General features: G+C 43.0%; 1 protein-coding gene across 2 annotated transcripts in view; it reads right to left on the reverse strand.

Moving 5' to 3' along the window:
* Positions 1-21,997, reverse strand: part of CFDP1 (craniofacial development protein 1) — a 142,710-nt gene extending 120,713 nt beyond the window's left edge. For both annotated transcript variants that reach the window (XM_020963556.2, XM_078149359.1), the window contains exons 1-4: positions 21,917-21,997; positions 17,943-18,081; positions 14,563-14,794; positions 14,106-14,233 (exon numbers count right to left, since the gene is read on the reverse strand). In XM_020963556.2, coding sequence (XP_020819215.1) covers positions 14,106-14,233; positions 14,563-14,794; positions 17,943-18,081; positions 21,917-21,980 — 563 coding nt within the window. In that variant the 5' untranslated portion in view covers positions 21,981-21,997. The remainder of the gene's footprint in view (positions 1-14,105; positions 14,234-14,562; positions 14,795-17,942; positions 18,082-21,916) is intronic.
* Positions 21,998-22,134: the final 137 nt, after the last annotated feature.

Raw genomic sequence — 22,134 nt, forward strand, 5'->3', positions numbered from 1 at the left:
ATCATTTAACCTTACTCAGCTTCAGTTTCCTCCTCAGTAAAATATAATAATAGCACCGATCCCAAAGGATTGTTGTGAGGCTCAAACAAGGTAATGTATAGAAAACACTCTGCAAACCTCAAAGTACTTATACAAATGTCAGCTATCATGATGATCCTTTAAATTTATCTATTGATTAATAAAAAATACCGATTAATTTGTTAAAGTTTTCTTCTTTACTAAATTATAGACTTATAACACAGAGAGGTACCTTTTGTTTTCCTTTTTTCTCATGGAGCCTATATGGTTTTAGATAACCAGTACATTAATAAATATATACTGAATGAAAGCATGCACGCATGAACCATCCAATCGACTAGCTTGCATACTCCTTACGAGTATTTTGATCTGGCCCACACCAGATCCTGTTTCCTTTACCATTGGGGTTGTACTAAGGCCCCTTGTTTCCCCAGGGAACCAGCTGTGCAGGGCAAAGAGAGAGGATTCAGATGCTGACCATCACCAGAGTCTATTGATTAACAGCTTCTGGTCTCATGTATCTGTGCAATTCTCCCTCCTCTATTACTTAAAAATTAAAATTTGACAACTCAGGTTAAACATTTAGACAAGTTTAAAGGCAGCGGAAGAAATTTAATGACTGTTACATTCTACCAAACACAGAATAATATCGAATGGCTTTCTGAAATCTTCATGGGCCTCCAATCTCAACAAGCTTCTCCCTCATCTTCCTTCATATTTTTTCGCTCTTTTTCCAGCACAGACTTAACAACAGCAATTCACCTGAACTGAATACTGGCCTCTCTGGCGAAACCCCACTCTAAATGGAGAGCAGCTCTCTGCCAGCAGGTAAGAAGCTTCGAGCAAACTGAGAAGCGTCGCCCTTTATTTAACCTTCATGTTCTCTTGGATGAGAGCTGCAGGAGCTATAATCTCTTCAACAGGGCAAAGAATAATAGGATCTTCAGAGCAAGCACACTATTTAGACCATTAACAGAAGTGCCAATTTCCTGAATGCTTTCTACCCATCTGGGCAACGCTGATGGAGAAATCCTGCATAACTGATACGTACAGAGGAGCTGGCACTGAATGACCTCAGTCTTGCTCAGTGGTTCTATCGGTCATTATTAACCACTGTTAGACTCTCTGGTGAATTCTCCCAGGTTTCCACTTCCTGGTGTCCTAAGAAATGTTAGCTATGCCAGTCTATGCAGGATGTCTTTTGTCAACCATATTACATTTTCTCCTAGTCAGAAAAATCAATTGCTACTTTTCAGATGGGAAAAAGCTCCCATAAACATGACACAACACGACAAATGAGCTTTTGACCTCAACCAGTAGGGAACACAACAGACAAAACAACACAGAAGCAGCAACTCATAATCTATTTATATATACTGATCAGTGCTGTGTATCTCTGCTGTCCTTTCTCACCAGGACACAAGGGGCCATTAACCAACTTGCCATCCTCAAATCAAACCAATCAGGAAGCAGTGTACTTTTTTATTCCAGAACGCCCCTGGTAGAGGACATCGTCTCACTAAAACAGATGTAACCCTTCCTGCGGAATGTCTTTGAAGCAAAAGAAATGGGCAATTTGTCAGCATCTGAATCCTCTCTCTTTGCCCTGCATAGCCGGTTCTCTGGGGAAACAAGGGGCCTTAGCACAACCCTAACAGTAAAGGAAACAGATCTGGCGTGGGCCAGATCAACATACTCATAAGGAGCATGCAGGTTACTTGACTGGTTGGTTCATGCATGCATGCTTTCATTCAATATACATTTATTAATCATCTACTGGTTACCTAAAATCACATCAGACTCTGTGGGTAAAATAGAAATAAAAGGTACATCTCTGTGCTGTGAGTTTATAACTAGTCAAGAAGAAAACTTTTTTTAATACTTTTTTTTTGGCCATTGATTAATGCTTTAGTTTTAAAGCAGTATTTTTTTTTAAGTAAACTAAAGTAAGATACAATGGGGAAAAAAGATACAACGGTGGAGAATTTTGGAAAAAATGTCACATCAAATAGAAAACGTTTAATTTAGCAGCACAAAATTACTGGAAACAAAGCATACTTTATGACTGAATAAAAATGAAATGACTAAATAAAATGTGGCAAAGTATATGAATGTAACAGACCTACACTTCAAGAAATGATGACTATGAAGAACACAGAAAAGCACAGAAAAACTTATGTGAACTGATACAAAGTGAAACAGAAAGAACCAGGAAAACAAGAACACAATACCTGCAACTAGCTACGGAAAGAACAAAAAACCCAAACAAAAACTGAATGTTCTGTAACTAGATGAGGAAGCTTGGCGCTGCAGAAAACAGCAGGCCTGGCTCCTCTCTGCCTTCGTCGCAGAGGCAGGGAACTACACACGTGGAATGCTGCACGTATTTGTTTGCTTGTTGTCTCTCCCGTTAGACTGTGAGCTCCTTGAGGGCAGCGACTGTCTTTTGCTTTTTTGTAGCTGCCTTCAAGAGAAACAGGGAAATCTGTAAGAGGAGAAGGTTTCTGGGGAAAGATGAGTTTATTTTTAGACACATTAAGTACAGAGATCAGCATCCAGCTAGGAAGAAGAAAAGAGGAAAGGAACATTGGTAGGAAGATTGGGGCAAAGGGTTCCCCACAAAGCCTTCTCCACTAGACTCTCTGACACCCAATGGGATCTAGGCAGCCAGACTGGGGTGAGGATGGGAAAAATGACCCAGTGGGTACTCAACTGCCAGGGCCTGACTAGGATGATCAGGTTACCAACCTCATAATGGCTTGTGGTGCCATCCTAAGAGTCCATACTTTCAGAAAATAATTTTAATTTACTTCCATGATTGGAAGGTGGCAGGTGCTCTGTGCAGATGAAAGCTATCTATTTTTTGTCATTTACTATCAAAGGAATCGGATAGCAATCACTGCCTAAGTCCAACTCTGAAAACCACTGTCTGCCCAACAGGATCCTGAGCATCCCGATTTCTTAGCACTGTATGCTGATCTCTCGAGAAGGCCCTTCATTCTCTTTTTTTACATCTCCTGTAGCTTCTCTCCAACCATGACAGGAAAACTGACATCTGCAAACTGATAGTTCAAACTGCCATGTCATCACCATTTCATCAACACCACCAGGTGCCCAAGGGCCTTGTGGAGCAGGCTCTGAGCGAAGCTCATCCCCACCACCTTCCTGCCAATGTTCCTTTCCTCTTTTCAAAACTTTCCTTGCTGCGTGCTGACTTCCCCACTGAACATACCCAAAAATGAACTCATTAGCTTTCCCTCTGAAATTCAAGTAACAGTAACCATAGCATAGGCTCAGCTGAAGCTTTTGAAGCAAATGCATTACGTAAGTTTAAGGGAGAAAAAGAGGATGGGGCAAAGTCAGTATCTCCCTACTCCCCTCTCCTCACCTACTCTACAATCCAGGGACACTGGTCTTCCTGCTTTCCTTGCACAAGAGACTCCATCTCCTGGCTCTGGGCATTCTTACTGCCTGACTCCCATGCCTGGAATTCTCTCCTTCTTCATTCCTGTCGCCTACTGTCTTCTCTCTGTTGGTTATTTCTAATTTTTCCTGTCTAGAGCTTGTTTGTACACAAGTGTTTGCATGTGGCCTCCCCCATCAGACTGAGAACTCCTGCTCTCAGGAAGTGTCATCTGCCTTTCTTTGTATTCCCAACACTTACCACGGGGCCTGGCACATAGTAGGAGCTTTAACAAGTAATTGTTGACTTAAATTCATTCACAGATCATCCAAAAACATGGACAATTCTGGAAAGATTTAAAGTGAATAATGCAGTGTTTCTTTACGTTCATTGTTATTAAGTTCAAGCTAGAATGCTGATGTACCCTAAGTAGTTTTCTAATTCCAAGGAAAAACTGTTTCCAACGAAGGCAGAGCTAGGAAGACTTTTGTAAATGGAAAAATAATTTTTAAAAATTATTTGATTAACCTGTAATTTTAAAACTGGTGAAGGAAATGGCAAACCACTCTAGTATCTTTACCAAATGGGGGTCATGAAAAGTCAGACATGATGGAAAAAACAACCGAACAATAACAAATTTTAAAACATTTTCCCCTAGACTCCTTGCCCCAATACATCTTCTAGACACCTGCAACCTGTCTTGATCATATACCAACCACATTTGTTCTCTGAGCCACCTACTGGTCTTACCATAACTATTTTAATCTTCCAGATCATCTATTTTCTCATTTAGGTAGAAGAAAGACAAAGAGGAGCTTCAGATCTTTGAAGCTCAAAGGGCTGGTGCAACCAATGAGAAATAGCTCAACTTAGCTTCCAACTGCAGAAAATACAGAAATAAGACTTCCATTCTGTTCCTCTTGATCCAGGCAAGTACTCTGTGAATGGAGAAAAGATGTGGCACAAGGAGTCCAAGACACTTGTATAAACTAGTGTGAATGTGGCAGAAGTGACAAGTGACAAAGCTAACAATTCTCATGAGGAACATTCTCCTCAGGACCATGATTAACGCTTACTGAGCATCCCTACTTTCCTTCCTTCCTTGGGCCCACAATCCCAACGCAAACAAAACTGGTTCTGGCTGAAGGTAACAGGGCAAAGGATGAAGTGGTGTCAAGAACAGATCCCTCCTGAGGAAGAAAAACCAACAAACAAACGAGAGCTCAGTGCCAGTCGCTCCAAGGAGATGGTGCTTACGAATGCACTACCACCTGCTGCCTCTGGAAGCAAAGACCCGAGAAGGGGCTGCATCTCCACAACACCTGACCCAGCTTTCATCGAGGTGGCAAGGCTGTCAGCGACTTAAGAGACAGCAGCAGTAATCTACAGAGAACTGGACAGAGGGAGCTCCCTCCTGCTGCCAATGAACTACGGGGCAAAGAACTGTGCCTCAGCTGCCACTAAGAACGGGGATCAGGAACTCAAGGCAGGGCGATCAAGACCTCGTGAGGATAAAATGAAGGGACCTATGAAGCGCTCTGCAAACCTTAAAGCACTCTTTACATGCTTGCCTTTTCTGCTCTACTGCCCCAGCTCTTCTACCTAATAGTTATTTGATCACAGATGAGTCATTAACCTCTCTAGGGTCGCTTCTAACTCAAAAATCCTCTGTTATTCTTTAGAATCACGATGAGAATGCATCAGACACGAAGAGGCCTCCTGTGCCAAGTCTAAATAAAACAGGGACCTCCTCTCGGTGGCGAGGCACACCGGATGCTGTTTGTGCATGACGCTGTGCTGACTGCATCGGCTTCCTTAAAGATCTTCGTGGTCATTTAAGAGAGAACTTCCCCAGTAAGAAGAAAGGCCTCATATCCTCCAACAGCACTTTTTTTGACAGCTAAGACTTGGAAACCACGTCGCTGCCCCTCACTTGGGGAATGGCCAAACAAGCTGCAGCACATGAATGTAGGGGAATTCTGCTGCGCTGAGAGAAATGACAAACGTGATGAATACAAAGAAGCCTGCAAAGATCTCTATGAACTGATGCAAAGTGAAGTAAGCAGAGCCAATACATACAGTAACTACAAGACAAAACAAACAAAAAGAGTAAATGCAGCAAAATTATAAAGATCAAGCAGGATTCCAAAGGAGAGAGATGAGAGGACACCCCCGATCCATCTGCTCCACAGGTGTTTTCAGACTTTCTCAATGTATCAATCAGTTATACTCACTTTCTTTCCTCTCTAAAAATAGACTATTTGCCATAAGGGATTGCTCTCAGGGGAAGCAGAGAGAGAGGGATAAACGAGATACCATGGTGAAGTAAGAAACAAAACACACACACAAAAAAACTTATTTAAAAAAGAAAGAGAGAAAGAACGGCCTAGAAACCCATACAGGGAAAAAAAAAGAGAGAAAGAACTGCCCAGATGATAACATGGCAGGGAAATGGGTCACCTGCTATCTGTCCATGAGTACATATATTTCGGACAGGCAGTGGCGATATACAATTGGCTGGTCCCAGAACAGAATAAGGAGGATAATATCAGACTAGACTGAATCTGGGAATTACCCAGTCCCAGACACAAAAGCTCATCTTTTTTAACACCAAGAATCTCTTGGTAATAGCCTACGGCCATGTGGTCCACCATATGCATCACGGTGTGAGGGCAAGTGACCCAAGAGCAATGGAAATACACGTGGAAGCGCAAGCAGGCTGCAGCGCACTGGCCGCGTCACCTGGGCTCACAAAGCGGAGCTGGCGGAGGTCACTCTGGGTATGCAGCGCAAGAAAAGGAGAGGGCAGGATATGCCGCAAGAGTGACAAGCTAAGAATGAACTGAGTGCTGCACTGGTGCTTACCAGGCGTGAGAAGAAGCAGAGAAAAGCCTCCCGGGTCCTCGATAAGAACTGCACAGGATGAGAGAGCCAGAGTGCGCTAAGATCTACATCAGAAAGAGCGTCCCATCAGACATTTCCAATCCAATGGGGTGTAAGTTTATGTGACTAACTGTGCTGCTGTAAATCCCTTCAATTCAAGGTTCTGAGCAGTTGCTCGGGGCCAAATGTGGTAAACATACTTTCTAATGTTGCAAAGTACAGGATCTCTTCAGGCGCTTGGCCCAGAAATGCAGGTTGGGATTCCACCGTGCAAGGATTCCATCCTTCATGCAACAGGGTGGTAGAGCAAGCCTGCACTTGTCTTACATCTGTCCATCTTCTGAAACATGTAAAATTGGGTTGGAGATATATCAAACCAAGAATTTAACAGGCAAAAGGACAAAGAATCTTGTCTTAATCTACATAAATTTCAGTTTTCATTAGTTCATAAAGATGAAAAAAGTGATGGATTTGAAATAAAAGCAACTTCTGACGGTGAAAGCTCAGAAATGATCCTGGGACTGTTTGGGCAAGATTTCAAACAGGAAAAGTTGTATCCAGTGCATTTTTCTTCTTTTATCCCAACTCCTTTTCCTACTAAGATTAGAAAACTCTAACTCCAAAAATGTGTATGCTACTTGCAGTTTAATTTTTTTTGTCTATTTTCAGAAAGTAGAAAAACCCAAGATACACTAGATTTCTTTTTTCTTCTTTTAGGCAATTGGTGTTAAGTGGCTTGCCCAGGGTCACACAGCTAGTAAATGTGTCAAGTGTTTGGTCTGAGGCCGCATTTGAACTCAGGTCCTCCTGACATCAGGGCCGGTGCTCTATCCACTGCGCCACCTAGCTGCCCCCTACACTAGATTTCTTAAACAGCTAGTAGCTCCTACTGTAACAAAATTTTTTTAAACTTTAAAGTAAATTCAATCAATAAATTTGTAATTATTTAACACTAGTTAATATCATGAAAGGAAGCACGGCCACGTGCAGGGGTGGGGAACCTGTGACCTCTAGGCCACATATGGCCTTGTGAAGTTTGGATTCACTTGAGGACCTAGAGGGCCACCTGTGGCCTGGAGGCCGCAGGTTCCCCAGCCCTGCACTAGCAGTTAGAGGCTGACTGCAAAACTGAGAAGGCCTGGGTTCACAGTCCACCTCTGACCCATGCTGGCTGGGTGACCTGGAACAAGTCACTAAGCCTCACATGGCTTCAGGAAGCTCCAGAGAAGGTACCAATGGGCATTGGTAGAAGAATGTTCCTCACCTCTAAGTTCCCCACACCAATGAAATCACAAGGCCAGTCTTAATCTCTAGAGTCACCACATGTCTAACGAGGTTAGACCAGTTTTACATAAGCTACATATATAGTTCCTTTAGATTTATGAAGAATAATACATAGACAAAATAAATATTTCACATATTTTCATTCCTACCCCACCCCAAGTTTCCCAATTGTTCTCAGGCCCTTTTTCATGGCTTAAAATCTTTCTGGAGGTGTTTATTTTCTCCTCAAAAGCAAAAACATCAGGGTTCCATGATAAAGTTCCAAAGGCACAGTGAATCCAGGGCAAGGGACAGACATATAAAGTAGCAAGCAGGCAGGTGAGCTGCCCCTCTGAGTAACTGACATTGCTCCACCTGCAAGCCAATGAAGAAGACATTCTCATCTTCCTTTGGTAGTTCTCCCAGTCCAGTTACCTTTGACAATATTCACACTCCTTCCCCTCAGTCCTCTGGCCATCAGTAACCCACGGAAGCTCTCTGAACATCAGCATTATACAAGAACCTGCTTTCTAGCAGAAATACCTTTAGGTCCACAGAGGCCTGAGCATGAATGAAGACAGAAGGGGGAAAGGAACTTCTAACATTCAGCCCTAAAATGCCCAATGTGGATAAGGAAGATTTCAAGGTCTTGACTATGTAATAAATAGTAAAAAATATATTGAAGAGTAAGACATTCAAGAACCCTGAGATAAAGGCACCCCAGACACCAACCACTTTGTAAAATAAGGAACTTGGTTAAAACAAAAAGTGAAAAAAACAACTGAATTGTGCTCAGGTCCCAGGAACCTGATGATTACAACCATCATCATGTGGTCTGTTCAAGCCCCAAATTTTGCTCTGATTTTTTTCTGTGTCCTGACTTGCTGTCTAGATTACAAATAGGCCAGATCACAATTAGTCCAAAAATGCAGATGTCTGCCATAACAAGTCCCTGCCACTCACCGAAAGCTGCTTCTAAGCTGTTTTAAAAGGAGAAACCAACTGGCTAAATTTCATTTCTTCTTCATTACTGGCTCCCAAAATTACAGGATTTTTATGGAGCTCAAGTGAGGATTACCTCATGCAAAACTGCTTTGTAAGGTATACAGTGCTATATAACTGCAAAACGTTATAATCGCTAGAAATCACTAGCTCACATATGTAACACAGGGATAGGGACAGGGACAGAAACGCACCTGTGATCTTACTGGTATAGGGAACTTCCCTGGGTGAGGACATACGCTTTACAATGCAGAGTGGTACCTTCTTAGACCGCGGCCTAGACCACTAAAAGGTGATCCTGGGTCACACGGCCAGGATGTGGCCAAGCTGGCTTCCAGGCCAGCTCCGATCCAATGGGCCATGCTGACTCTACACTTACACACACACAAGGTAAATTGGTATTACCTCTGGCTTTGAATCCATTCAATCAAGGCTTCCTTTTACTTCTTCTCTCTAGGAATACAGAATACGGTCATGCCTTTATACAAAGCACAGACAGAGCAGGCCCACAGTGCACCATATTGCCTAAAAACACAGCTATAGCTCGCCAGCCCTCCCTGGGATTTTGAGGAGAATCCACTGGTCACTTTCCCCAGTGTGTTTTTAATTTTCTATTTCAAGTAAGGCATCTCCCAAGGAAAGTTCTAAAGAAGTCTTCCCTACTATAAAAATGTGCATACCCTTTGACCTAGCAATAGTACTTCTAGGGCTGTATCCTAAAGAGATCATTAAAATGGGAAAAGGACTCACATGTACAAAAATATTTATAGCAGCTCTTTCTGTGGTGGCAAAGAATTGGAAATTGAAGGAATGCCTATCAACTGGGGAATGGCTGAACAAGTTGTGATATATGAATGTAATGGAATACTATTGTGCTATAAGAAATGATGAACAAGGGGGGCAGCTAGATGGCACAGTGGACAGAACACTGGCCCTGGAGTCAGGAGGACCTGAGTTCAAATCCGGCCTCAGACATGTAACACTCGCTAGCTGTGTGACCCTGGGCAAGTCACTTAACCCCAACTGCCCTCACCCAAAAAAAAAAATCCTTTAAGGGGCAGCTAGGTGGCTCAGTGAATAGAGCTCTGGCCTTGGAATTGGGAGAACCTGAGTTCAAATCCAGTCCCAGATACTTAATACTTACCAGCTGTGTGACCCTGGGCAAGTCACTTAACCTGACCACCTCACCAAAAAAAAAAAAAATGATGAGCAAGCCAACTTGAGAAAAACGTGGAAAGACTTATATGAACTGAGGTTAAGCGAAATGACCAGAATCGGGCCACGTTGTGCAATGACTAACTTGACAGATTTAGCTCTTCTCAGCAATGCAAGGATCTAAGACATCTGCAAGGGTCTCTTAATGGAGAATGCTGTCCATAACCAGAGAAGGAACTGTGGAGTTTGAATGTGGGTCAGAGCATACTGCTTGCTCTTTTTTTTCCTTCTTCTTCTTCTTCTGCTTTGTTTTGTTTCTTCTTTCTTGTAGTTCCTCCTATTGATTTTAATTCTTACTTACAACATCTCTAATGTGAAAATATGTTTAGTAGGAATGTATACGTATAGCCTATATCGGATTGCATCTTATGGAAGGGGGCAGGGAGGGAGGGGGAGAAAATCTGTTTATGGAAGTGGTTGCTGAACACTAAAAATAATTAATTTAAAAATAAAATAAAATTTCCTTTAAAAAAAAAAGAGAAGCCTGCCCTATAGCACAGGATGGAGGCTTCCCTATGAAACAAGGTGGGGAAGCGTGCTGGGTCCCAATGTGGCCTGGAGCAGTTTTACCAGAGTGGCTAAGGGGTGGGTCGGGGAAAGCAGCCCAGGGCCCTCTTTTCTTTCTCTTGACACCCTCCTCGGCATCCATGGGTCTAAGAATCAGCTCTACGCAGACACCTTCCAGGTCTGCATTATACGATGGTTTTCTTCCTGTGTTCCTGGCCTATCTCACTAACTACCTATGGAACATTTCAAACTGGATATCCTGTAGGCATCGAAAACTCAACACGTACCAGGGAAAACTCATCACCTCCCTGACTACACTCACCCCTCTAGGAGTACAGGTTTGTAACTGCAGAATCCTCTTCCCTATCGCCCACACTCAGCCAGCAGCTCAATCTCATTGACCGGTGCTCCTCTGTCCTCATGGAAGTGCTCCAGCAGTCTGCTCCTCCCCTCTCCAATGAATGCACCCTTCACACGGCTACCGAAGGGAGATCCCCAAAGCACAGCGCCGCCCACAGCCCTCCCCTGCTCAAGAAGCTCCAGGGGCTTCCTCCTGCCTCGAGGCTCAAATATAAACTCATTCTGTTGTGCACTTAAAGCCTTTCACCACCTGGCCCCAATCCATCTCCCGAGGCCTGTTATCCTTCATTCCCCTTCCCACAGTGCATGGTCTGGCCAAAGTGGCCTTAGTGCTGCCCATCGTCCTATCTCCCATGCCTGACACTACCCACGTCTCCCTTCTCATCCAGCCTGGTCCTCCCCCTCCCTCCCAGCTGTTTCGGGGCCTTTGGGCAGGTCTGCACCCTTCTTTTGTATCTCGTCATTGTCTATACTGTTTCCCCACACAGAATGTAAGCTCCCGGAGGGCAGAGACTGCCATTTTGTCGTTGGTATTCCCAGTATCTACCTAGCATAGTGCCTAGTCCATGGGAGGGGCTCAGTCAACACCAACCCAGTTCTGACATTTATTACTTAGACGAGCTTGGGTAAATGATGTAACCTTTCTGGGCCTGGTCTCTTCATCCTGTTTTACAGATGAAGAATTAGATCAGATGACCTCAAGGTCTCTTCTAGCTTTAAGGCTGAGACCCTTCCAGCTTATTTTTCATTCAAAGAGTGAGAGCAGATTCAGCTCTAAAAATATCCACGTCCTGGGGTACGGGTCGGTTCTCGTTCAAACGCCTGCCCATGAGACAACATTAATGCAAAAAGTCCCACCAATCAAAGCTGTTCCTCCATGTGCTTTCCGCAGAAATTCTATTTTAATCTCATCTCCACTTGCTCAGAACTTCCTGCAAAGTCATGATTTAGGACAGCAACTCTCCACGCCTGGCCTGTGCCAAAAAGGTGAATCATTTTGGAAAGTATGTGTGTGCTAACAAACTCGATCGCTTTAAAATAGGGAAAGATAAAACTACTGGTTTTCTGAGTCCTTCAATAAAATGTTTGGAAATGATATTTTTCAAGAACAACAACAACAACAACAAACAGGGAAAAGTCAAAGTTTAGCATTTAAAATATGAGATAGGACTTAAAAGACATGCTAAGCTTAATTACTAAACCACTTATGATTAGTTGCTACTACCTTTTTCCTTACAATCTCTGGGAAGAGACCCAAATGCTCCCACCTTGTTTCACAAATTGAAAAATAAAAGAAATTGATACCAAGAGAACAAGAAATATGCCCAAATTCAGGCAAGTCAGGATTTGAGTCCTGATTGAAACTCAGTGCTCCTTTGTGTTGACTGGATTTGGGTTTTGCCTTTTTACCTTTCTTTGTATTTCCATAGCTAGCACATAGAAGGCACTTAATAAATGTTTGACTTGACTTTTTTTTTCTCTTGACTGATTTTTTTTCTCTTATTCTACTTTTTCTTTCCTCTTTCAAAAAAACCTCTTTATTATAAGGGATAACTCTGAAAGAGGGAAGAATACAAATTGAAATCTAAGTCATACAAAAACAAAATATATCAATAAAAACAGATTTTTATAAAATTCAGTGTTGTTAATTTCTAGGAAAGCACTTACCAATAGTCTACATTCAACCTGAATTGAAGCTCTAAAAACTCAAGACAAAAATTTAAAAAAAAATTTTTTTTGCCATGTTCTCAAATACTTTTGGATGGCTGGAGGGACATATGCTGCCCCCTCCTGGCTGAACATATATTACACAGATACTAGATGACGCCTGGAACTAGCCTTATTTAATTGTATAAGAATAAAATTGGTTTCTTTTTTAATTCTATGTATTTTATCTTATTGCATTTTAAAACATTATTCCAAGAAGGGGTCCACAACACAGAAAAGGTTAAGAGCCCTTGTTCTAGATGCCGACTCTGTCTTTAAGAAAAGAAAAAGAAGGGCCAACATGGTTTTTAAGTAAATGATGTAGGAAATCGGTGGCAGAAAAACCACAGTAACACAAATAAGAAGGTCAACATACTGAAGATGCAGGAAATTCAGTGTTTTCTAACAGCAACATGAATTTGCCATGCTCCATCTTCTGTATGAATGGTTTTCAGTCCCTGGTAAAGTTACCCAGAGGCCTCTCTTAGTGACCATGGAGGCCACGTGAGCCATGACTTCAGAGGCAGGTGTCCTTGAAAACCTGGGCTGTCTTCATGTAATAGAACAGAACGCAACGCTCTATTAATGTAACTCATTTCACTCAGACCTTCACTTACATTACCATTGATTGCTGGTGTTGTGTTGGTCTCTATGGGTCAATTCGATAATCCAAACCAACAAAATTCAAACTTGCTTACTGATCATCAAAAATACTGCTCTTCATGAAGACCGCTCTAACAGACTAATGAAATTTGCTCGAGCTGCAAACAACCTCGGGAAATCACAAGCACACGGCTCTTACCAACATCTAACCCGAGTCCAGTCAATTTGACACGTATGACACCTAGAGTACATTTGAGTTACATTAAATAATTCCTATCCATCAACTCAAAACCGACAGTTAGACTGAATTCCCTCTTGCGAACCAGAGGCCTTTTTGGGAGTCCAAGGCTTCTCAGGCTGTTTGCTTTCTCAGATGAATATACTGAAGAAGAAGGAAATGACTTACCCAAGGCCAGAAAGGCACAGCAATGAAAAAATGACTGGCAGGCTACTCCACCATGCCTACCTGCCTAGCCTGTTTTCTCTGAGGATGCTCTTATGTGTCACTGCTGACCTCTTCAATTTAAATACAAGTTGCCTCGCACTATGAGGATGCTCTCATGTGTCACTGCTGACCTCTTCAATTTAAATGCAAGTTGCCTTGCACTACGAGGATGCTCTCATGTGTCACTGCTGACCTCTTCAATTTAAATGCAAGTTGCCTCGCACTATGAGGATGCTCTCATGTGTCACTGCTGACCTCTTCAATTTAAATGCAAGTCGCCTCGCACTACACGGATGCTCTCATGTGTCACTGCTGACCTCTTCAATTTAAATACAAGTCACCTCGCACTACGAGGATGCTCTCATGTGTCACTGCTGACCTCTTCAATTTAAATACAAGTCGCCTTGCACTACAAGGATGCTCTCATGTATCACTGCTGACCTCTTCAATTTAAATACAAGTCGCCTTGCACTACAAGGATGCTCTCATGTGTCATTGCTGACCTCTTCAATTTAAATACAAGTCGCCTCGCACTACAAGGATGCTCTCATGTGTCACTGCTGACCTCTTCAATTTAAATACAAGTCGCCTCGCACTACACAGGTTTTAGCCAGGAGGATGGACTTCTAACTCTCGTCTGTCTGTAAGGCCCCAAACTTCTGAGAAAATTGCTTTCAAATATAGTGAAGGTCATCTTACCTGACCTCTTCACCGGCAAAATCAAACACCTTGGTGATTTTAACTTTTTCTCTTTCGCTAGGTTTCTCTGACTCTTTCGCTGTCACGAGGGATTTGTTTGCACTCTTCTCTTGGCCTTCTCCCTCTGTCTATGAAACACAGCAAAAAGTCCAATCAGTTCCACCAGGTGGTGAGAGTCCCAACAGATGGATCCCAGCAGGGGCTCACAGCTGGTTCACCTCTCACATAAATAAAACCTCATAAAGGAATTTTGTTCCTACAAAGAAGATGCCTCTTCAACAAGAACAACAGAGAGAGTGCTGTGACCCCACCCAGATTCTGAGCTTTGTCATGTGGAGGGGATGCTTTACTTCCCACCTGTAGCAAGACTAGAGACAACACGGGCAACCTGATTTTTACCATCAATTTTAAACCCCAGGTTGGGGGTAACATTCTCTTTGGCGCTCTCTGCACTCACCTTTGCTTGGCTTCTAGGAGGCCGCGCTTGTGATTTTGGTCCCACGTCGCTGAGGAAGCTCGCCCAGAGGGCATCATCTTGTCTTTTTCTTTCCTCCTCCGATGGAATGCCTTCTTCCGGTTCTACTGATTTCTCTTTCTCTTCCTCTTCACCACTATTTTCCTCTGTTTCTGCTTCTACCTTGTCCTCTGTCTCCTTGTCTTCCATTAGCAGCCCACCTTTTTTTCTCTTCCTGGGTACCGAGAGAGTCAGAAAAGGAAAAGAGAGGCAATATAGGGTAATGGAGCAAAACTTTGATCATTCTAATTCTTACAGTTATCTTAAAGAATTCTGTGCTATGCAAGTTTGGGGAAAACTGATCATCACAAAGTTGTTTTGAAGATTCTAAGTTCAGACTAAAAGGATTAGAGGAGGTGGTGATCTTATTTTTAGTATTAACCAGTCAACAAGCATTTCTTAAATACATAATCCTAATGATGGTAACTAGTATTTAAGTAGCACTTTATTTATGTTACCTCATCTCATGCTCAAAACAACCCTGAGAAGAGGGTGCTATCCCCCTCAAAGTGAAATGACTTGCCCCTGCTGGTCACAATCTAAGTAAGGATGTGAACTCGGGTCTTCCTGACTCCAAGCCCAACACTCCATCCACAGCACCATTCAGCCACTTCTGGTGCCTTCCTATACTCCAGACCAGGGTGGGGAACCCGCAGCTTTAAGGCCACATGTGGCCCTCTAGGTCTTCAAGTGCAGCCCTTTGAAGTTTGGATTCAGTGAAAGGGCTGCACTTGAGGACCTAGCGGGCCACACGTGGCCTCGAGACCGCAGCTTCCCCAGTCCTGCTCCAGACGCTGTGCTGAGTACCTGAGACACAAATACAAAAGCAGGTGCTACCTTCAGGGTGCTTACAATCTAGTTAGGAAGATAACACAGTTCTAAGCCGGTAATAAAAGACAGAGAGGGGGGAAACACAAGTAGATGTGGAGACCCAGCAAAGCCCTCCTTCCTGCAGGGGCTAGTGCTCCAGCTGAATCTTACAGGAAGCTAAGGATTCTACACAAGGGGAGAAGGCATCCCAGGCAGGGGAGAACACCAGGGAAAAGGCAAGGAGTGAAGAGATGGGGTGTCATATATGAAAAAAAGCCAGTGGGCCAGGATGGCTGGATGGCAGAGGACATGGAGGGAGTAACGTGTTAAAAGACCAGAAAGATGAAAAAGGACCAGACAGGAAGACGAATTGACATTTGATCCTAGGGGTACTAGGGAGCCGCTGGAGTTTACTGAGAAAATGGGGTAATTTGGTTGAATGTGTACTCCAGAAAAATCACTGGGTGATCTCATCAGCCCCATGAGTTCAATCCTCACATCCATGCAGACAGTTCTCAGCTCTATTTATCTATCCCTGGTCCCTACTGAGAGTCAGCTCTGTACCAACATCTATCTCCTGAACATTTCAGATACACAGGTCCAAAATGGAAGCCATTGTGTCTTCTCCCAAACCCGCCCCTCCCCTACATTTACTACAGAGGGCACCATCCTCCTTCCTGTCCCTCATGTCCATGGCTTTGGCATCATCCTCACTTCCTCTCTCTCCTTTTATGGATTCAATCAGTTGCCAAATCTTTTGCAATTTGTTTTTCTGCAGTATCTCTTGCTTACCTCTTCTCTCTACTTACACAGCTACCACCCTAATTCAGACCCTTATCACCTCCACCCTCAACTACTACAATAACCTTAAATTTTTTTTAACTTTCTAAAATGTAATTTTTGTTGCTATCTCTTATTTTTACATCAACTAATTACCTCTGTGCATTTTCTCCCCTCCCTCTCCCAGACAGCCATCCCATACAACAAAGAATATTTTTAAAAGGAAAAAGAAAAGAAAAATAGGAAAAGAAAAGAGAGCAGCACTAGGGCAAAGCCTTGGGCACACTTTCAGCTAGCAGGCAAGACATGGATGAAGACCCAGCAAAGAAGACTGAGAAGGAGTGGTCAGACAGGCAGGCTAATTCATGCTAACCTATCCTGATCTGCTCTAGCCCTGAACATTTTCAAATGAAAGGGAATAAATGGGTATAATCTTGCTGTAGACTGAAAAGGAAGGAAGCAGAAAAGTACTGAAATTTTATGAACTGAAAGAGGTTAATTTAAACGTAAACAGTTATTAGACAAGTATAGTTGTTTGTGTGGATTATTATTATATAACAAATATAAATCATCATCATAATAAATATATCATAAAAATAAAATTCATTCTTTCATTTCACTGCCTCTGTTTTGAGGAAAACGTACATTACTGAACCATGAGAATGGGTAATAAAAATTATATCTCAAAGTATATTGTCTTCATATCACAGGCATTGGTGGGGTGGGCAAACCAACACCTCCCCCTCACTTCCAGACAGAAGCATCTCTTGTGACCTGATATGATGCTTGCAATCTTTCTTAGAGGGGCAGCTAGGTGGCACAGTGGAGAGAGCACCAGCCCTGGAGTCAGAAGGACCTGAGTTCAAATCCACCCTCAGACACATGATACTCACTAGCTGTGTGACCCTGGGCAAGTCACCTAACCCCAATTGCCTTGCCAGAAAAAAAAATCCTTCTTAGTGGTCCCCATAACGACTGATCCTTTCAGAATGGAGTCACTATTCATATAAATCACCCCTATTCCCCTAGATTCTGGGTCTATTTCTCCCTCCTTCCCCTGGCCTTAAGTCTTTTCTTTCATATCATCTCAGAGAAGCAGTTTGTCAGGCACTAATTTTTTTTTTTTAATCCAAGCAGGACAGAAGGGTCTGAGCTTGTAAACTCATCCCTTAGCAATGCATGAGAGAGCAGAAAGAGTACCAGGCTTGGAACCAAGTGAAACCTGTGTTTGAAAACTGTGCCAGGCACTCAGACAAGCTTGGCCAACCTTAAGCAAGTCACTCCATCCCCTCTCTGGGCTCCTGGTTCTTCTTCAGCATGGCCCACTTTACAGGGCCAGAAGGATCAAATAAGATCCACAGAAAAGTTGGGGACTAAAGGTATACAATATATTCATAGTAAAGGAAGGATCAGACCAAGGGTCTCGTATAAGTACAATGGTTTAAGCCATCTTCATTTCAGACCAGGAATTCATTAATACTTGAAATCTTATTTTCCTTTCCATTAACTAAATTTGTTCTTTTGCTCCACACAATCTAAGAGAAAGCAAAAGGATGGCTGTTTTCTAGTTGAGCTCAAGCCCCCAACACGGAGCAACTGAAAAGCTGGAAGCCTTCAAGGGCCATCATTGGTGTCACCCAGAAGAGTCACTACTAAAAGCACACATGAATGTGGGAGGGACCAAATGCCAGGAGCTCACCACAGAGTACGAGGCATGGAGGAAGCCAGGTTACCTGGGAATGATTCCCGGAGACTTCTTTTTGTTGTCTTTAGAACTCCTTTTTTTGCCTTTGTCTTTCTGTGCCTCCTCTTCATCTTGTACTTCATCTTCCTTCACTAATTCACTCACATCATCTTCACTATATTCTCCACCTGAAACCACACAATGTAATTAAAACAGTAACCAACTTGGCCCAAGGATGGGCCAAATAAGAAACCACCCACCAAATAAGAAACTTTCCCAGTAAGAAATGATCAGTGGCGATCAAAGATGACAGAACAGAGGAAGCAAGACAGCCTAGATCTTTCATACAACTACTCCAGCAAACATTGAGGAAGATGAGCATCACACCAAGTGGTTATTGCGAAATCCAAAGGAAACAACAGCAAGTACCTTTTTGCAGCCCAGGATGGCACAAGAGAAAGCCAGAGACCTGTAGACACTAGAGAAGAAGACAGGCAGGAAAATTCAAGGTTCCCAGCATGCTGACTGGGGCTGAGGCCCAGCACACAAGACCAAGGGGAAACAGTAGCTAGGAAGCCTGGATGCCTGACTGTGAACATGGAGCCTTTCCAGTCCAGGAAAGGTCTTGAGCCTGTAATTCTAGAAAAAAAAGTCTGTAGTATTTTGGATCTAAGCTGGTGGAGCCTTAAAGTATACTCACAGGAGATGGGCAGGAGCTGTTTACTTGAGTTCCAATCAGGTATTAGTCTGTAAGTAGGTCATTCAGACCCTGAACTGGGGTTAGGAGTGTGAAGAACTAAAACTGGAAAAGCAGCCAGCAGAATGCACCCCGAATCAAACTATACAGGGCATTAAAAATCTGCAGCGACCTAAATATCCCAAAACAGCAGAAGCACCTCAGATAATATTGAGCCAAGACCAAAAACGGCCCCACCATTCCCACCAAAAGTGCACAGGGTCTGGCCATGAGCCAAAGTCCCAATTCAGAAAGACCAGAAAAAAGAATAAACAAAAGATGCCAACACAAAAGAAAGAATATAGGAATAGCCAAGATATAACACCAGAAGAAGAAAATAGCTAATTATTCGTCTACTTTATTGGTTTTTCAAAAACCAGATTCAAATTTTTTTGTTGATTCAACGGGGGTGTTTTTGCTTTCAATTTTTAATCTCTTGTTTGATTTTCAGACTTTCTATTTTGATGTTTAGTTGGGGTTTTCTGATTTGTTATTTTTCTAGCTTTTTTTTTTAATAGAACGTCCAATTCATTGCTCTTTCTCTCCTTCATGGTTGATTATGTTGAGATATATACATTTTCCCTAAAGCACTGCTTTGGCTACATTCCCAAAATTTCCATTTTTCTCATTTTCTTTGATCAAAATTAATTCAAAGTTAGAGGAGTTGGTCAACTGGGAAAAAGTCTTTTTATCAAGTTTCTCTGATAAAGGCCTTATATCCAAGATATATAAGGAACTGACAGGACATATACACAAATACATATATTACCCATATGCATGCACATATAAAACACATCTCTCTATATATACATACACATGTAAGTATGTATGTATATAAATGCACCATTCCCCAATAGATAAATAAATGATCAAAAGATATAAACAGGAAGAAATCCATGCTATCAACAGATATATGAAGAAAATGCTCCAAATAATTAATAATTAGAGAAATGCAAATTCAGGTAACTCTGTGGTTCCATCCATCACACTGGCAAATAAGACCCAAATAAAAAGGAAAATTATTATTGTTGGAGGAACTGTAGGAAACAGGCACATTAATGTATAGTTGCTGAGAAAAGCAAAATCATCGTGGGGGCATGTTGGGATGAAATTGGAAGGAGAATCAAACAGAAGAAAGATGGAAAAGATCTGTAGAGATTTTTGTAACAAACTCTTTTCATACTGAAGATGAGTAGAGCCACCACATTTGGATTATAATATCTCAGTTGTAGAAATGGCACTAAGTGGGAAAACAGAAAGAATATAAACTCCTACAGAGCAGGTTCTGTTTCTTTTTTTTAACCTTTGACTCCCCAGCACTTAGCACAGAGTCTGATACATAGCAGGTTCTTAGTAATTTTCTGCTGGTTCACTGAACAGCAACTGGATTTGACCAAAAATACAGAGGAGAAATTTACGGGAGGCACCCAATTGTAAGAACGCTAATGGATTGATTCACAAAGTATCCAATGGAGAAGACCATACCTTAAAATATCCCAAAAAGACAATCAACAGAACATTGAGCATCTGCCAACCTAGATGACAACTTTCCCATCTACATAATTTTTTGAGAATAACACTGGGAACATCCTTGGTGAAGGTATCAGTAGGAAATACACAGGTTTTGACAACTGGTATTCCACAATTGATCATATCTTTACCATCCACAATTGACTGTAGATGTAAAGAATACAAAATATCATTGTACTCATTTTTTGACTACAGAAGCACCAGATTGCAAAACTCAGTTTTAAAAACTTTCTAATAAGGTGCCCCTCCACATAAATAGAGCTTACACAAGATTCTCTTGTAGAACAGTGGAAAGAGTCCTGACTCTGCCCACTTAGTACTTGTGTGACTTTGACCAATTTACTCCTCTTCTCTGGGCCTGTTTCCTCACTTTACAAAATGATGGGTTGGCTAAATGATCTCTGAAGTCACTAAATCTTATTTATCTTAATTACTGTCCCTGTTCCCCCTGGAGGTAGCAGAGCATAATGGAAAGAGCACTGAACATGGCGATAAAAGACCTGGGTTCAAATGACCACACAGGTCATTCCATCTCCTCCCCTCAGCCTCCTGAATTCCCTCTAGGCTACCTGGTTGCCTTTAAAACTGAGCTCAAGTACCACCTCAGGAGGCATTTCCTCCATCTCCTCCCCCTCCCCCCATCCCTGGTTTACTTTGTATTTATTCTGCACATATTTTACATTTGGTTATCTGTGTCCATGTTGCTCTCCTCTTCTCCAGTAGAATGTACATTATGATAAACGCTTGTTAAAACGGAAGTTGTTGACATGCTAGCTCTGCTTATTAAGAGTAACAGTAATAATAATATAATAACAAACATAAAAATAATAATACATAACACTTTAATGATAATAATAGCACTTTAAGGTTTGCAGAGTACTTTACAAATATTACGTCATTTTAAGCAAATCACTACCTTTGGTGGGCCTCAGTTTTCTTATCCTACTTATCCAGGGCTTAACAGCGCCCAGAACAAAGTTGACTTGTCTTGATTTATTAACTGTACAGTAAGGGAGTTGATTTGAGCTCAATTTCCATCTCTAAATTTGATGATCCTTCTGTTAAATACTAGAAGGCACAGGCACTATATGCAAAAATGTTATAAATTTTACTTGGAAATAAAAATTTTATCCTCTATTTTCTTTGCTTTATGGATTTAAAAAATGTACTGCATCAGCTGACGCAGCTGAACAAGTCCTTCGGCCTTAAATTCCAGTCTTTCTAGGGTCGGAATGCTGCAGCAGGAATTCCTACAATGAATGAATGAGTGAATGAATGAATGAATGGGTGAGTGACCTCGGGCATCTCTCCCAGCTTCTTTTCAGACTCAGCCCTGCCTAGATTTCCGTCAGGCTCGCGCGGCGTGGGAATGCAGGGATGCGCTCAGGAATGCTGGGAGTGGTCCTCCCTCCGCCCCCGGGCCGCCGCTCGGGATGTGCAGGTGAGGAGCGCCCAGCTCCGGGCACGCGTCTCCCCGGAGACCGGCCAGAGAGGAAAGAAACACACTCCCACGGGAGGGGCGGGAGGGAGTCCGGAGGGCAGAGCGCGCGAGCGACTGGGGGTGGGGAGGGGGGAAAAGGGGGAGGCCGCGCGTGCGCGGGGGGAACCGGGCGCGCGCTCCGGGCGGGGCGGGAGCACAGGGGAGGGGGAGGCGGCGAGAGAGGCGGCCGAAGCCCGAGGGGGCGGAGCGGTGCCGGACCGGGCCGCCGCTCTCTTTCTCTCTTCGTGTCGCGCGCAGACCGGCGGCGATCCCTCACCGGAGGGCACGTAGTCTTCGTCTTCCTCGGATGACGAGAAATCCTCTGAGTCGTAACCGTCCATGGTGTCGCAACCTGGAGCCTGCCTGCAGGACCGAAGGCGCCGCCACCGAGAGGCCAAATCCCGAGGGAAGAACCATAGAGAGGAGGGAAGGCGTGGGTAGAGAGGCCCGGAGGGCTCTGCGCGTGCGCAGTAAGAGCCGGAACCGGCCTGATGC

The sequence above is a fragment of the Phascolarctos cinereus genome, unplaced genomic scaffold (assembly GCF_003287225.1).
Source record: "Phascolarctos cinereus isolate Bilbo 61053 unplaced genomic scaffold, phaCin_HiC Scaffold_2;HRSCAF=192, whole genome shotgun sequence".
NCBI classification, from domain to species: domain Eukaryota; kingdom Metazoa; phylum Chordata; class Mammalia; order Diprotodontia; family Phascolarctidae; genus Phascolarctos; species Phascolarctos cinereus.